This window comes from Engystomops pustulosus, chromosome 1, assembly GCF_040894005.1.
Source record: "Engystomops pustulosus chromosome 1, aEngPut4.maternal, whole genome shotgun sequence".
NCBI classification, from domain to species: domain Eukaryota; kingdom Metazoa; phylum Chordata; class Amphibia; order Anura; family Leptodactylidae; genus Engystomops; species Engystomops pustulosus.
In genome coordinates this window covers 175,847,585-175,863,215 of record NC_092411.1, presented here as the reverse complement: position 1 = coordinate 175,863,215, position 15,631 = coordinate 175,847,585, and the positions used below count along the sequence as shown (strand labels likewise).

The 15,631-nt window shown below is 40.6% G+C and overlaps 1 protein-coding gene across 1 annotated transcript in view; it reads left to right on the top strand.

The window, feature by feature from the left end:
- Window positions 1-15,631, top strand: part of PIK3R2 (phosphoinositide-3-kinase regulatory subunit 2) — a 56,590-nt gene that overhangs the window by 8,836 nt on the left and 32,123 nt on the right. Inside the window, exons 2-3 of the mRNA XM_072113923.1 lie at window positions 6,168-6,933; window positions 15,011-15,103. Of these exons, the coding sequence (XP_071970024.1) occupies window positions 6,594-6,933; window positions 15,011-15,103 (433 nt within the window). The 5' untranslated portion in view covers window positions 6,168-6,593. The remainder of the gene's footprint in view (window positions 1-6,167; window positions 6,934-15,010; window positions 15,104-15,631) is intronic.

Here is a 15,631-nt window from a genome sequence, read left to right as displayed (position 1 = left end):
ATGCTTGGGGTCATTGTCCATCTGTACTATGAAGCGCCGTCCGATCAACTTTGCAGCATTTGGCTGAATCTGGGCTGAAAGTATATCCCGGTACACTTCAGAATTCATCCGGCTACTCTTGTCTGCTGTTATGTCATCAATAAACACAAGTGACCCAGTGCCATTGAAAGCCATGCATGCCCATGCCATCAAGTTGCCTCCACCATGTTTTACAGAGGATGTGGTGTGCCTTGGATCATGTGCCGTTCCCTTTCTTCTCCAAACTTTTTTCTTCCCATCATTCTGGTACAGGTTGATCTTTGTCTCATCTGTCCATAGAATACTTTTCCAGAACTGAGCTGGCTTCTTGAGGTGTTTTTCGGCAAATTTAACTCTGGCCTGTCTATTTTTGGAATTGATGAATGGTTTCCATCTACTTTCATGGAGTCTTCTCTTTACTGTTGACTTAGAGACAGATACACCTACTTCACTGGGAGTGTTCTGGACTTCAGGTGGACGCCCAGGCCTTTTTGAGTTCCCAAGCTTACCAGTCAATTCCTCAGAATGTACCCGACTGTTGATTTTGCTACTCCAAGCATGTCTGCCATCTCTCTGATGGATTTTTTCTTTTTTTTCAGCCTCAGGATGTTCAGCTGCACCTCAATTGAGAGTTCCTTTGACCGCATGTTGTCAGAGTTAATTGCAGCCCTTAGAGTCCATTGTCCAATTACTTTTGGTCCCTTGAAAAAGAGGAGGCTATGCATTACAGAGCTATGATTCCTAAACCCTTTCTCCGATTTGGATGTGGAAACTCTCATATTGCAGCTGGGAGTGTGCACTTTCAGCCCATATTATATATATAATTGTATTTCTGAACATGTTTTTGTAAACAGCTAAAATAACAAAACTTGTGTCACTGTCCAAATATTTCTGTCCCTAACTGTATATTCTGGGTTTTCCCAGTTTTTGGTGGTAAACTTAGGTGCCTTGGCTTACACTTGGGTTGGCTTATACACAACTACAGTATATACTGTATATAGACAATCAAATAATTGTTCACATACATGATTAATTAAACATTTAAAAAGTGTTTCATGTTAACAAAAGTTAACAAACAAAACAAATGCTGTACATAATATTTAATATTTCATTGTCTGTATTAAAACTTATACAATATTTATCCTGCATGGTAAATACCATAAAGGATAAAAAAAAAAATGACAAAATCTCTAAAAAAAAAAAAAAAAAAAAAAAAAAAATTACAATAATAATAAAAAAAAAACATTTGGAAAGCTGGGTGCAGACTTGTTGCTGTACATAAACACATTACACGAAGCTCTGGAGCTGGGTGACTCATATACAGCCACTGATTACTGCTGCCTGTCAGGGACAACAAAGTGATTACAGCGTTTTCTGAAGCAGTGCATAACTAGGGTAAAAGGAGAAGCTGGGGCAGCCACAGGAGAGACAGCCGCATTATCATAATTTTATAATAGTTTTTTTTTCAGCAGAACCACTCAATTCAGGGATTAAACAAGATATGTTTCTGCATCAGGGTAGCTACAGCATTCTCAAGGTTTGTTTGGTTCATAATGCATAAAAGAAATGGTAGAATTCCTTTTAATTACAGTCTTTTTTTCTGATATTAAAATTTGCTTTTCTGACGCATGTCTTCTGGCTTTGACTCTTATCTCTCCTGGGCTGCCAATGAACTACGCCCCCATATTTTGACTGACAGCTCTGCCTTGTGTTACATTCATGTCATGTGACCAGAGTGAAATCATCTCAGGTCCTTTAGACTCCTAACATTAGCAAACTGTACCTGTACTGAATGTATGTAATGACATGAAATTACAGCAGCCTCCATGGAGGATGGAAAGGAGTAGAAATCCATGAAGGCTGCTGTGATTTCATGCCATCAGATACATACATGGGGTACATTTTGCAAATGTTAAGGGTACAGGACCTTGGATGGAAGTGGAGGGGCCAGCCAAACAAGACACACCTCCTCTGATAAAATGTAATATAAGTTCAACTTGATTTATATGAATGTGAAGAATTTTTAGCTAAAAGAAGGTCAGTTAGTTAATAGGACTGCCGCCAGCTGTATTTGTGAAAATGTGGTGACCGCTTCTCTTTAAGGCAAGGAATTGCTCATAAAATGTAACTGAAAATGTGTCTCTGCTTACCTGCAAGGCTCTAATGGACAATATTCTGTTCCTGCTGCAGGTTATTCAATCACTACTGATGGCCATAAAAAGAAGCAGGCCATTGTGCATTCTAGGAGTTGGCATATTTTGAAATGGGCATTTAAAATCATAGACTGATAGATTCACAAAGTTTAGTACATTTAGCTAGCAGAAACGCATTCTGTTAAATAGACATGTTCTCAGTGTAATGATAAGCTTGGGTTGTGTGGAGTGCTAGGAATGTGCACAAACAAGTTTATCTAAGTTTTTCTCTGTATCTATACAGTAACACCCAACAGCCTGTTGTTGGAAACTTTAATTGCTACATGACCAGTAAGTTGTATAGTATGACCAGGGCTGGATTAAGGTTGGTGGAGGCCCCCACTGAATCTAGAATACATGCACATGCTCTTGCTAAATATCTACTATCCCCCCAGTACAACATCTATATCAAGCTGCCAAGCCCCCAATAGTATATCTATATACAGCCGCTCCCCCCCCCACCAGTAATACATCTGTATACAGCCTCCAACCCCCCCCCCCCCCCAGTAATACATCTACATACAGCTGCCTCCCTGCAGAATTACACATCTACATACAGCCACATCTACACTACGGCGCGCACGCCAGGACGCAGGCTATGGCAAAGCAGGGTAGTAATGTTCCCTGCTTTATGTTGCACGCATGGAATTCTACCAGCTACGGCTTGGTTCTTTGGGCGGAGAATCGGAAACATAGTGGAGGATTCAGGCTGTCACATACCCACACTTGGCAGGGAAAACCTTAAGGGCTAGGTGGTGGGGGCCCCATGGTGCACGCCCTACGTGCCCACCTTTTAATCTGGTCCTGAGTATGACTACCTGAGCCATTTTGGAAGGCACATTGCATGTTGCTTTATTACCACTCACAGTTTCTCCTTCAGATGCACATATGCCCCAAGCCCCAAGAATATATACACACATAGATGGATAGATAGATATAAATAATATCAATGCACAGTATTTGTATCATCTCTTCTTGTGGTGTTAGGTGAGTATTGTATAGCGTTATATAGCTTCACAAATAGCTACACATTTAAAGGTACATGTCAACTTACTGTTACATTGTGTGACCATTTTTCTTTCTACTATGTCCTTATTAAAGCTTAGTGCGTTAATGTTATTAATATGATTGTGGCTCCTCATATTTAGAGATGCATCGTACCATGAGGTTCCAATGTCGCCCATTAGAAAGTATTCTGTTAGTCCAAGTACACAGTTTCTTGTCTGTGAATTGTAGTGAGTGCTTTTGTCTTTGTAGAGGTTAAATGGATTTGGTAATCTAGTAACTGTCTGAGAGCAGAGACATCTGGTATGTATTATGCTGCCCCCTCCTTCTACCACACAATGGATAGCTGCTGCCTTTATGCTGTGTTCCTGAAAGATGTATATTTCCTCTGGCTAGGAGGATGACTTCTGAGGTGGCCTCTGTATATATTGTCTAATCTGTATGCATTCATTTTGTTGTATCACATCAGAAGTAGATCGTGTGCTGCATGTGGTTAACCACTTACCACAGTGCATGCTGACAGAAAGGTATGTAATAAATATGCCAGCTCCTCTATAAATTACAAAGACATCACTATCATTCTGTTTTTGTGACCACGTGACACCCTTTGTAAACTTTTGACCATAGGTCACATCTTTCAAGAACACTCTTCCATTAAACGTAAAAGACTTGCTAGTTCAGTGGGTGAAATAAATAATTCCACCAGGACTAATCATTTATTGTGCAATGGAAAGAAGTATGATGTTTTACATGGCTATGCTGTGTGCTTTGTGCAATCACTTACCCAAAAGCTTTCATCTTTGTGGTAGAGCTAACTGCAGAATAATGGGTGACATGTATCAATCTGTCTACCCCAGGAAACTGAAGTATTTTGCATCTATAATGCAGTTCCCCACATTTAATTCAGATTTTAAACCATTTTTAGGCTGTTTTCCAACTCTTCTGAAAAAGGGGTGAGTCCTCAGTAATTAGGGGGTGTGACCAGACTGAAAATTCAATATTTTGGTGCAGCAAACTAGATCAACTAATAGGAGGTTCAGAGTAGAACTCACCAGTCTTATATTGCACCAGATTTATCAGCCAGCATCTGACACAATGGGGATTATTTACGAAGGGGCACAGATCGCACTTTCATCGGACTGTGCGCTGTTTTCGGGGATTGCATAGCTTTGACAGATATTTAACAGGTGGCTGTGCTTGTATTGTTCCGCACGCGATCGGTTTTCATGCGAGAGAAACAGGGGGGTGTGGGCGAGGCGTGCCGTCGGGAGATCCGACTGATTCGGATTGAGCGTGCCATTAAACTTTGTATTGTCTTGTGACACAAATTGACTTACATGCACCAGGAAGAAGGTGAACTCCGGTGGATGTGAGCGGGGAAGCGACACATGCAGGATATCGGACGCATGATCTTAGTGAATGGTAGCACAGTGCGTTGTCGTCGGACAATTCACTTTCCGTGAACTCCGCAAACCGGGTAAGTAAATGTGCCCCATAGATTAATCTAGCGTAGCAGAGAACGGTTTAGTTCTACTGTGCAATGATCTAACGTCCAACACCCAAATGTTTCAATGGTGTCTTGTGTATGAATCTCATATAGAGCAACATCTGCATGGAATTAGTATGTCCTCCACATGTTTGAAACTTGATTGTGTGAATCCAGTCTCTCTGTATCATTGCTCAATACCCTGCATATATTAATTTCTCTAAGCAACAGAATTATTTTTCTGTGTATTTCACCCATTTTTTGGTTAGCACAATTATAAAAAAAAAAAACCTTGAACTTGTACCTTTCTGGCGCCCCCTGCAGGTCCTATGTTCTTTCAGTCTGTCAGGTCCATGTGACGTCACAGGCTCTGAAGTCAGCCGCTGCTGCTGCAATAGTATTTTGTGTGTATAATGGGGCAGGGGGCGGGCTGGCTATATACTGGGGGGGGGGGGGGGGGTGCTGTGACCAATGCATTTTCCACCCTAGGCTTATACTCGAGTCAATAGGTTTTCCCAATTTTTTGTGGTAAAATTAGGGGCCTTGATCTATATTTGGGTTGGCTTATACTCATTATTAATATACTAAATATTTGCCAAAAATGATTTTTACAGCTGGGTGGCATGGAGAGGGGAAAATAAAAGCCACTTACTGTGCTCTTACCTTACCTGCGGTGCAGCATCCACTCCATGTAGGAGATTTATCATACAAACGTGACATATTATGAAATTCTAGATAGTTTAGTGAAAGCGAACAGAAAACCAATAAGAAAATGTACTGCTCTGTAAGTGTAAAAGTTAAAATGGAAGAATTGAATAGTAATTGAGTATAAAATGCAAATGCAGAAATGGAATAGCCTGGGCTAGGTACACCCTGACTCCAGTCAATACAGTCTGAACTGGGTAGTGATAACACACCTTTCTTCTTTAATTTATTTCTTTAAAAGAAATGCTACTTCCTTTGTAATTAATCTGCCATTGGTTTAACATTTATATCAAATTGTTATCATATCAGTACAGTAACTAAGAAGAAATTCCTCTGCATGGCACAAACATTTTGCTGTCTAACTAATGTGTCTTTATCAGACCACTGTTGGGAGAGGATTTCATTCAGAGCTATATTTCTTTAAATTCTCAGTTTTTTTTGTCTCCAGGGCCTGAGTTTGAATTCTCAACTAGCAGATGTGACCTACAAAAAGGATCCTTTTCTCTACATGTATCATTCATTCTGTTTACTGCATACTGCTTTCTGTTTCTATCCATAATCCACCTGATACCACTTACTCCTTAGTCAGTGTCCCTGGAACAATATATAACACTGGAAAGTGAAATATGTGCATTTTTCATACAAACTTCCCAATATATTGAATTAGCAAATATTGTGTAAAACTATTGGGTCAATCTTACATTCTATGATACAATGAAACAATGGCTTGAACCTTTCCTTAAATTTTCCTTGTCTTTCAGATTTGCAATTTTCAACAAGTTAAGCATTGAACAGAGAAGTACAAGCAAACATAAGGACAATCCTTACTCACCTCATTCATTTGATAGTTCTTCCATTTGCCGCATGATCCCTGAAAAGTCCTGGATTATGTTTGTCGCACTTTTCCTGTGCTCCATCATCTGGCTTAATAGAGGTTTCAAGCTCAGAATAAGAGGCAGCTAGGAATAGTTGTCTTGGCCCAACTACATTCCATGTTGTCTCTCTAATAAGCGAATGTGAACATTAGAAGAGGGTTCACTATAGCCTCTCTGTAGAACAATCTTGATGGAAAGCAGTCTGCTGTAGCATTTTTTTCCCCTCAAAGTTTGTTTGGTGCTGTAATGCACTAAGGACATTATAGAGCACCTAAGACTTCTAGGACATTTAGAAGACAAAATAGGAAACACATGGTACCAATGTCCACCGAAGGCTTCCAGTACCGAGCTTTGTATCCATATCAGAAAGAGCGAGAGGAAGATATAGACCTTTTGCCTGGTGATGTTCTAATAGTCAGTCGAGCATCTTTGTTAGCATTAGGGTGTAAAGATGGAGATGAGCGGGACCCACATCGCATTGGCTGGATTTTGGGAGTCAACGAAAGATCTAAACAAAAGGGAGACTTTCCTGGAACTTATGTTGAATTTATTGGACCTGTGCGAATGTCATTGCCAGCCCATCGGCCACGTGGGCAGCGACCACTGCCTGCAACTCCTAGTACATCTAAAATAGACCAAACCAGCTCATCAGGTAGGTTACTTTTACTTTTTCTGACAGTAACAGAATCTATAGGGTTGACTTTCTGAATTTCAAAGAAGTAAAGATAATCAACCAGTTAATTACATAAATTACTCAGTAAGTAATTTTAAGACTTCTATTCCTCCCTTTAATATAGAGATTTTCCAGGCTAAATATCTTAATAATAACCTATATTGATATATATAGGTATGAGACTAAGGGTGATGCCACACGTTGCATTTTTGGATCGTTTTAAAGCATTTTGAATGTTACCTTGTGTTTGGCTGGTTTTAATCTGTTTCCCAGCTAATTTCACTTCAAGAAATAAAGATGAACAGGTTCAAACGCATGCTTTAAAACGATCCAGGCAGAGAGTCTAGCGAGTCGAGGTGGGCGGATACATACGTGCGAGTCCCGCGGTTTGCTCACACCTCCTCTCCCTATGGCTGGTGCCACACGTGACTCTTTGTCTGCGTTTGCATTAAATTAACGCAAAACACCGGTGGCTCTTTCCCGATTGCAGGCGTTTCCATAGAACCGCCGATGCGATCGGTCCGCGGCCCGCCCCGGTGGGTGCGGCTTTGTCTGCGTTTGCGTACACAGACAAAGCGTCACGTGTGGCACCAGCCTATGTTACCCGGCTGAATTATAACAAAAATGCCTAAGGCCCATGCCCAGCTTTCCTGCTTAGCTTTCTGCTTCCACGCATGGCAGCCGTGGGTATATGTGTTATAATTCAGTCGAATGACATAGGGAATGGAGGTGTGAGCAAGCCGCGGGACTCGCATGTATGTATCTGACCAAATCGACTCGCAAGACTCTGCCTGATTACCAGGCAGAGAATAAATGTTAATTTTTTCCTTTTCTGCGCAGCGATTTTATTCGCTGAATAAAGGTTACCCTTATGCCATAAGAGCTCTATGGGAACCTGTCCGCAACTTAATTTTTTCAAACAGCGGTGACAGGTTCCTTTTACACAGAAGGATTTGGTGCCTTAATTGATAACAAATTAAATGTTCATTTTAAGCTTACAGTATAAATTCCTTTCGACATGGTAAAAGTTGTGCACTGCTAGACTATATAGTACCCAGCCCTTTCTATCTTTGTATTGCTCTAATATAGCATAGCAAAGGTTTAGATTTGGAGCACTAGCCACAATTACAGAACATATGTGTTGTAAACTTTGATTTATTTCTCATAAAATGTCAAATTAGCTAGATCTAGAAGCTGACGCACTCGCTCAGGCATACACAAACTTTCTGGCTCTCAGACGTTTGCCGGTACATCCCTATCCATAAAACTCAGTTTGTTCTCTGACTCTGGCCCACAAGCTGTCAGCATCAAAGAAAGGCCAGGGAGGGCCGGCCGGGTGCATAATTCCTCTTTTGTTCCTCTCCAGTCCTCAAGTCTGCTCAGATATCGTTCCTTGTCACAGACATTTTCTATAAAAGACATCTCTTTGTCTGCCAAATTCCAATTTAACCCCTTTTCAGACTTCAAGACTAAAAATAAGATACTTGAAATATGTATACAAAAAGGATTGGAATGTCAAAGAATACTAATCAGAGACTAGGTAACTCTAGTCTGGATAGGGGTAGCCTACTCATTGAGATGGTGCTTTAGAGAGGTTTAATTGTTGTGGACATAATGCAAAGTGTTATGTCGACAACACATCATGGTCTATTATATGTAGCATAATATACGGTAAGTAGGTAACTGTATGTATTTATTTCAAATGTAGATTTTCACTGGGCTTGTGTAATAGAGAGGATAAATGATACCTATATGTGATGTACCTTTTACCTAATATTGGTTTCTTGTTAACATTTTCTCAGGATAGAACAATTTATATGTGTGATTGATATAACACCTTGTATGTATATGCTGTTATATTTGAAATAGAACCGATCATCGGTATATAATCGCCAATAAGCTTTTCCTGGCTGCATCTGTAGGAGGACCAGGCTTTTGCTTTTGTCTCAGTCTACTGCATAGTGACAGTGCCAGCCTACTGCAACTCTGATCCCATTCAAGTGAATAGTAGCGAAGCTGCATTATCCTAACATAGCTGTTATACAGTGTATGGAGTCTTTTGCTTCCAGATTCCAGCATGGTCAGGTGCTCCAAAGCATGGTCAGGTGCTCCAAAGCATGGTCAGGTGCTAAAAAGCATGGTCAGGTGCTAAAAAGCATGGTCAGGTGCTCCAAAGCATGGTCAGGTGCTAAAAAGCATGGTCAGGTGCTTGGACCCAGGCCAATATGCTATGCACTAGGAATGGAGTAGGCAGGGAGTGTTGGATTCCCTGCAGTATCTCCATAGAAATAAAACGTTACACAGTTTCCACTGTAATCTGTGTCCCATTCATCGCATGTATGTGTAGAGTCCTACAGATGGAGGTTCTGGACTGCGGATCTTGCTCAGGTGAAAGTGAACATCAGCTTAAGGGTGAAGACACACATGGCGTTTTTGGGCCGTTTTTACTAAGTGCGTTTTCAGATCATTAAAAACGCATGCGTTAAAAAACGCGTGCGTTTTTAATGATCTGAAAACGCACTTAGTAAAAACGGCCCAAAAACGCCATGTGTGTCTTCACCCTAAGGCCGGCGCCACACAGGGCGCTTTGTCTGCGCTTGCAAACGCAGACAAAGTCGCGCCCACCGGGGCGGGCCTCGGACCGATCGCATCGGCGTTTCTATGGAAACGCCTGCGATCAGGAACGAGCCGCCGGTGTTTTGCGTTAATTTAATGCGAAACACCGGCGGCTCGTTCCCGATCGCAGGCGTTTCCATAGAAACGCCGATGCGATCGGGCCGAGGCCCGCCCCGGTGGGCGCGACTTTGTTTGCGTTTGCAAGCGCAGACAAAGCGCCCTGTGTGGCGCCGGCCTTAGGCTTTGTGCAAATGGCCAATGTTTTTTCTGTTTATTATCCATTGATTTAAGGAAGAGCACATGAGAAAATGAATTTCCATGAGATGAAACTTAGAACAGGTCCTATTCCTGCGTCATGTTTGTGGCTTGGGAAGTGAGAGGGTTACAAGCATTGGACCACTGGCCCTTTGTGTACGTGTTTGTGTGCAAGTAGGGTAAGATGCAGACTTTTGCTGTAAGTTTGTTCTTTGTTTCCTAGCAAGTATGTTCTTAATGGCAACTGTAAATCTAAGGTTAAATGTGCCTTTTAGTAGTGTACATGTTTCTTATCTCAATTACTTTGAGTAGAAAGTGATAAGATTCAGCTTTAATTTTGCTGATGTTTGCAATGATTTTCCCTGTGTTACAGACATTGCTGTTAGATCCTGCTGGAACCAGTTTGAGATTTTTTTTTTCCTCCCTTTTGAGACACGTGGTAAAAATTCAATTGGTTGTATGGGAAGCAGAAAGGCAGAGGGAGAAATATCCCTCCTGGAACATGGAAAGAGGGGGAGGGCTCTCTGTGACCCTGGCAATTATTCCTCCTTTTACCGTGAGAGTATTTCTCTCAAATAGTTTCCAACATGATGAGTGTTTTTTTTTTTTTTTTTGAGCGAGAGTAGAGAATTTCTTGTCTGTATGATACATGCCAGGGTGTTTTGCTGGCTTGCCAGGCATACACATCTACAATATGTCCTGTTCCTCTAATAGTCCTCGTGTCCTCCAATAGAACGCGGTGGGGCCCCACTGTATGAAGATGTTACCAAATTCTTATAACGGCATCCAGATGTGCACCAAGTCGCATCCATTTTGACTACATCCACTTAGCTGTGTTTATCTGCCAGATTACTTCAAATCTTTCACTGTGGTTTGAGGCTTGCACAATAAAATGCTATCCTGCTACAGTACATGATATTAGACACCAGTTATGTAATGATTTTATTGAAATAAGTGTTTGATGACAGACAGCCTGAGAAGCTCAATTTGTCTTTCATATCTGTGCAAAGATCCAGAATAAGCCTCTGACAGTGCTGGATCTGCCTACAACAAGAACGGCTCATACTGCAACATATTGCATGGATTCTATGCTAAAAGGAAGGTGAAATAGCCGGAAAACCACTAAGGAGTAGAATGTGAGGGGAAAGGCGTTGTACTGCTCAATAGTCCTACTCAATAGATTAGAATATCAGCAAAAAGGTTGTTTTTTTCGCTAAATTAATTTAGTAGGTAACACATTATTTTAATGTTTATAATTATGGGTTCTAGCCAAGGAAAACCCAAAAGTCATTTTCTCAGAAAATTTTAATATAATAGAATACCAACAGTAAAATAATTTTGGAACACACAAATGTTGGCCAAATGAAAAGTATGTACAGTAAATGCACTTGATGCAAATGCTCCTTTTGCATGAATGACTGCATCAGTGCAGTGAGGCATAGAGGAGTCAGCTGATGGCCCTCCATTGACTCCAGCGCAGTCCACTCCTTGTAACTCTCCCCCCAAAAATTCGGAACAACCTTTTCATCTGAACAATCCTATCAAGGCTGCAGTTATCCCAGTTGTTTGTGCACATTTTTCTACCACACTTTTTTCCTTCCACTCAACTTTTCATTAACCGGTTAAGGACCGGGCCCTTTCCTGTTTTTTCATGTCCATTTTTCACTCCCCACTTTAAAAAATCTATAACTTTGTTATTTTTACACGTAAAGAGCTGTGTGACAGCTTGTTTTCTGCGCAACAAGTTGCACTTCATAGTGATGGTATTAAATATTCCATGCCATGTACCCGGAAGCGGGGATAAAAATTCCAAATGCAGTGAAAATGGTGAAAAAACGCATTTGCGCCATTTTCTTGTGGGCTTGGATATTACATCTTTCACTGAGCGCCCCAAATGACATGTCTACTTTATTCTTTGGGTCGGTACGATTAAGGGGATACCAAATTTATATAGGTTTTATAATGTTTTCATACATTTACAAAAATTAAAACCTCCTGTACAAAAATTATTTTCTTGATTTTGCCAACTTCTGGCGCTAATAACTTTTTTTATACTTTGGTGTACGGAGCTGTGGGTGGTGTCATTTTTTGCGAAATTTGATAATATTTTCAATGATATAATTTTTAGGACTGTACGCCCTTTTGATCACTTTTTATAGATTTTTTTTATATTTTTCAAAATGGAAAAAAAGGTGCCATTTTCGACTTTGGGCGCTATTCTCTGTTACAGGGGTTAAACGCATTGAAAAACCGTGGGTTCGGGCATTTTTGGACGCGTTGATACCTAATGTGTTTATGATTTTTACTGTTTATTTATATTTATGTCAGTTCTAGGGAAAGGGGGGTGATTTGAAATTTTAGGTTTTTTTATTATAATTTTTTTTTAACTTTTTTTAAATTTTTATTTTTACTATTTTTCAGACTCCCTAGGGTACTTTAACCCTAGGTTGTCTGATCGATCCTATCATATACTGCCATACTACACTATGGCAGTATATGGGGATTTTCCTCCTCATTCATTACAATGTGCTATCAGCACGAAACGAAATAGCCTCGGGTCTTCGGAAGACCCGAGGCTACCATGGAGACGGATCGCTATCTTTTTCAGGCTGTCTTTTTCAAGCGGGTGTTACCGGTAAGCCTTTGCTGCAATATGCCCGTGAGCCCTCTCCATGCAGCGCGACCCGACCGCCGCTGTGAATACACGGCGGGCGGTTGCGAAGTGGTTAATTTGCTGTGATACAGCACTCTGACCTTTTGTGGCTTACCCTCCTTGTGGAGTGTGTCAGTGACTGCCTTCTGGACATCTGTCAAGTCAGCATTTATCCCCATAATTGTGGCACCTACTGAACCTACCTACTGAAGGGTGATGCCACATGTGGCGTTTTTGTTCCGTTTTAGAGCATGCGTTTTCAGTTTGTTTAAAAACGCATCTGTTTTTGACAGTTTTCCCAATTATCTTCATACATAATCAGGTTCTAAGCATCCAAACGCATGGTAAACAGTCAAAAACTGTCAAAAATGTATGCACTTTAAAAACCGCATGCGTTTTTAAACAGACTGAAACCACATGCTCTAAAACGGATCTCCCATGAGGACCTTTTAAACGACTTGGGAAGCCTTTGCAGGTGTTTGGGTAAATTATTCTAATTTTCTGAGATAATGTCTTCATTTTTGCTGATATTCAAATTTTTTTGAGAAGCACTTGTATATTCAGATTTGCTGACAGTGCTGTAATGCCAGTGAAAGAGTTAGGAAAGCACTTGAAGTGGAAATAAATTGGGGGACGTTTACTTAAAGTGTCGGTGTCTGCATTGGCTTTGTTACCGACCTGCTCTGGGAAAGAAGATACACATTTAATATTGTAGAGCTGTGCAGAGACATTTCTGGCGCCGAGACCATTTTCTGTCCCTGGGACCAAAATCTGTCCCGAGCACCAGAAATGTGTCCAACAGTCCCTGTTAGACCAGTTTTCTTTTGGTCTACTTTCCGCCAGTTTAAAGCACCCAAAAATGGCTGTGACACATATTAATTGTGTCTGAGTTTCCACTCCGCCAAAGCCACGCCCCTTTTCGGAGAAGAGTCGGAGCAGGCGGAAAGTCATTTTTTCTGGCGCCGCCAGCTAATAAATAGGTCTGAGAGCAGAACATGTGGTGAGAGCGCCACAAAACTGGCAGAAACGCCATAGTAAACGTTTAAAACAGAATCATATGGGTTTATATGCAAACACGTGCGAACGGCAATCAGCACCCGGTGTCCTGCATTTACACAATATATGATACCGGGTGCTGATTGCATGTGTTTGCATACATAAATCCTTATTGTAGGTTATGGTAAGTACACACCATGGTCACATAAATCACATGGTATTTAATAGGCAGCTAAGCTCAGAATAAAGCGGTCGGTATAAAGTTTAGAGATATGGGATATCAAGTAGTTGGCTGGTATAGTGAAAAGTTCGTTCAGATACATCTTGGAACATTAGGTACTGATTACTTGACTTCTCAGAGTGTGGACATTGCAGAGTTAATGTGCTCGGAGAGCTTGGAATTTGCTGACAAGGCTAAATAACCCCAGCTGGGGATTAAGCCAAGAGCCAGGATGTGCATGAGGAGGAGGGGTGCAGGAAAAGCTCTGCATCTTTCCTTCATCTCAAAGTACTGCTGAAGGGTGACAAATGTAATTGCTCTAGAAACTAGTGAATTTGTTATGGTAAGGAAAAATATAAAATATATAATCCCAGTTTTATAGAATCGGACACAGTTGAGATATATATGTGTGTGTGTGTATGTGTATATATATATATATATATATATATATATATATATATATATATATATATATATATATATATATGTGTGTGTGTGTGTTAACAGATAAACAGGTTCAAAACAGGCAAATGCATGGTAAACTGTAAAGAACGGATGCGTTTTAAAAACCCATGTGTTTTTTAAACAGACTGAAAACACATGCTTAAAAACGGACCAAAAACACCACGTTTGGCATCACCCTTAGGCTGCCAGTTAAATAGGGTTTGTCAGATAATTAATTTAATATTGTGGTGCAGCAAACTAGACCAAATGATAGGTACGATTCGCCAGTCTTATACTGCACCAGATTAATCATCCAGCATCAGAAATAGTGATTACTCTGGTGCAGCAGAACCATCTAGTTCTGCACTGGTCTAAAAACAAACACATTAATGCATTTCCCCAAACTGGGGAAAGAATAAACCCAAAGTGTGTAAAGAAGTCAGTGAAAGTTGGCATAGCAAGTGTCATGGTTTGGGGAATGTTTTCTGCAGCAGCAGTTGAAATGGCCAGCCCAGTGATCGAAACCCAATAGAAACTCACAACAGACATTTAAGACATTTATGTTGATTGTGATTTGTACTACCTCTAAACTGATTGTCCAGTCTATAGGTCAGCTTTCTGTGAAAGTTAAAAGACAAGGTGGAATTCAAACTCCTGTACTTGGAGAACCACCATTTCTAACTGGGATCTCCATATGTTCCTGAATGGTGTAATGCAAGCACTGAAATATATGGTAAAGAATGTTACATTTAGTCTTTAAGGGTGTAGAAGTTAATACTACTAGTATTTTCTACTTTATGAACGTATATTTGGTAAATTATGGCCCCACTATCTACAAGCCACGTGACTCATTTTATCTTGCTTTGCTCTAGATTCCAACCTACTTGAACTTGTCAATCAGTTTTTCCCTCCAGAAGAGGCCCCCCCTCTGCTTATAAGATTGCTTAAAGCAATTGAAAAAAAAGGTGAGATTGTTAAGACTAAGATCGATATAGTTTTTCCCATGGACCTGAATGCTTTTTGATCAACTTTCATAATTTCTAATCCTGTACAATGTATTTCCTATACAGTGTATTTCCATTCCTTCCCTACATGAATATGGGATTAAGATTGGTAATTTTCACCTGTGACAGATTATGACTTTGTCTTTTTCTCATGAATATGAAATGCAAACATTTGTTATGTAGGATTTTCTTTCAGAGTACTGGATGTGTTGTGGAAAACTGATATATAGAGTTATAGTTCCGAGTGGTGGTGCTGCCATTCTCACACCTGCTTAAAAGAATGTAAGCCAGTGTTAAAGAACATCTATCACCAGATTACTGGCTTCACACTGTAAAATAACTTTATAAAATATGTAAATGAGCCTGAGGCCCTCAGTCTGACTTCACCTGAGTGCTCTGCCGGCCTCTAATTATTCACGCCCCCCACCATTAGTTATTCACCCCTCTTTGCCGCCCTGCTCTATGCAGACAAACTGTCAGCCGGTTGCC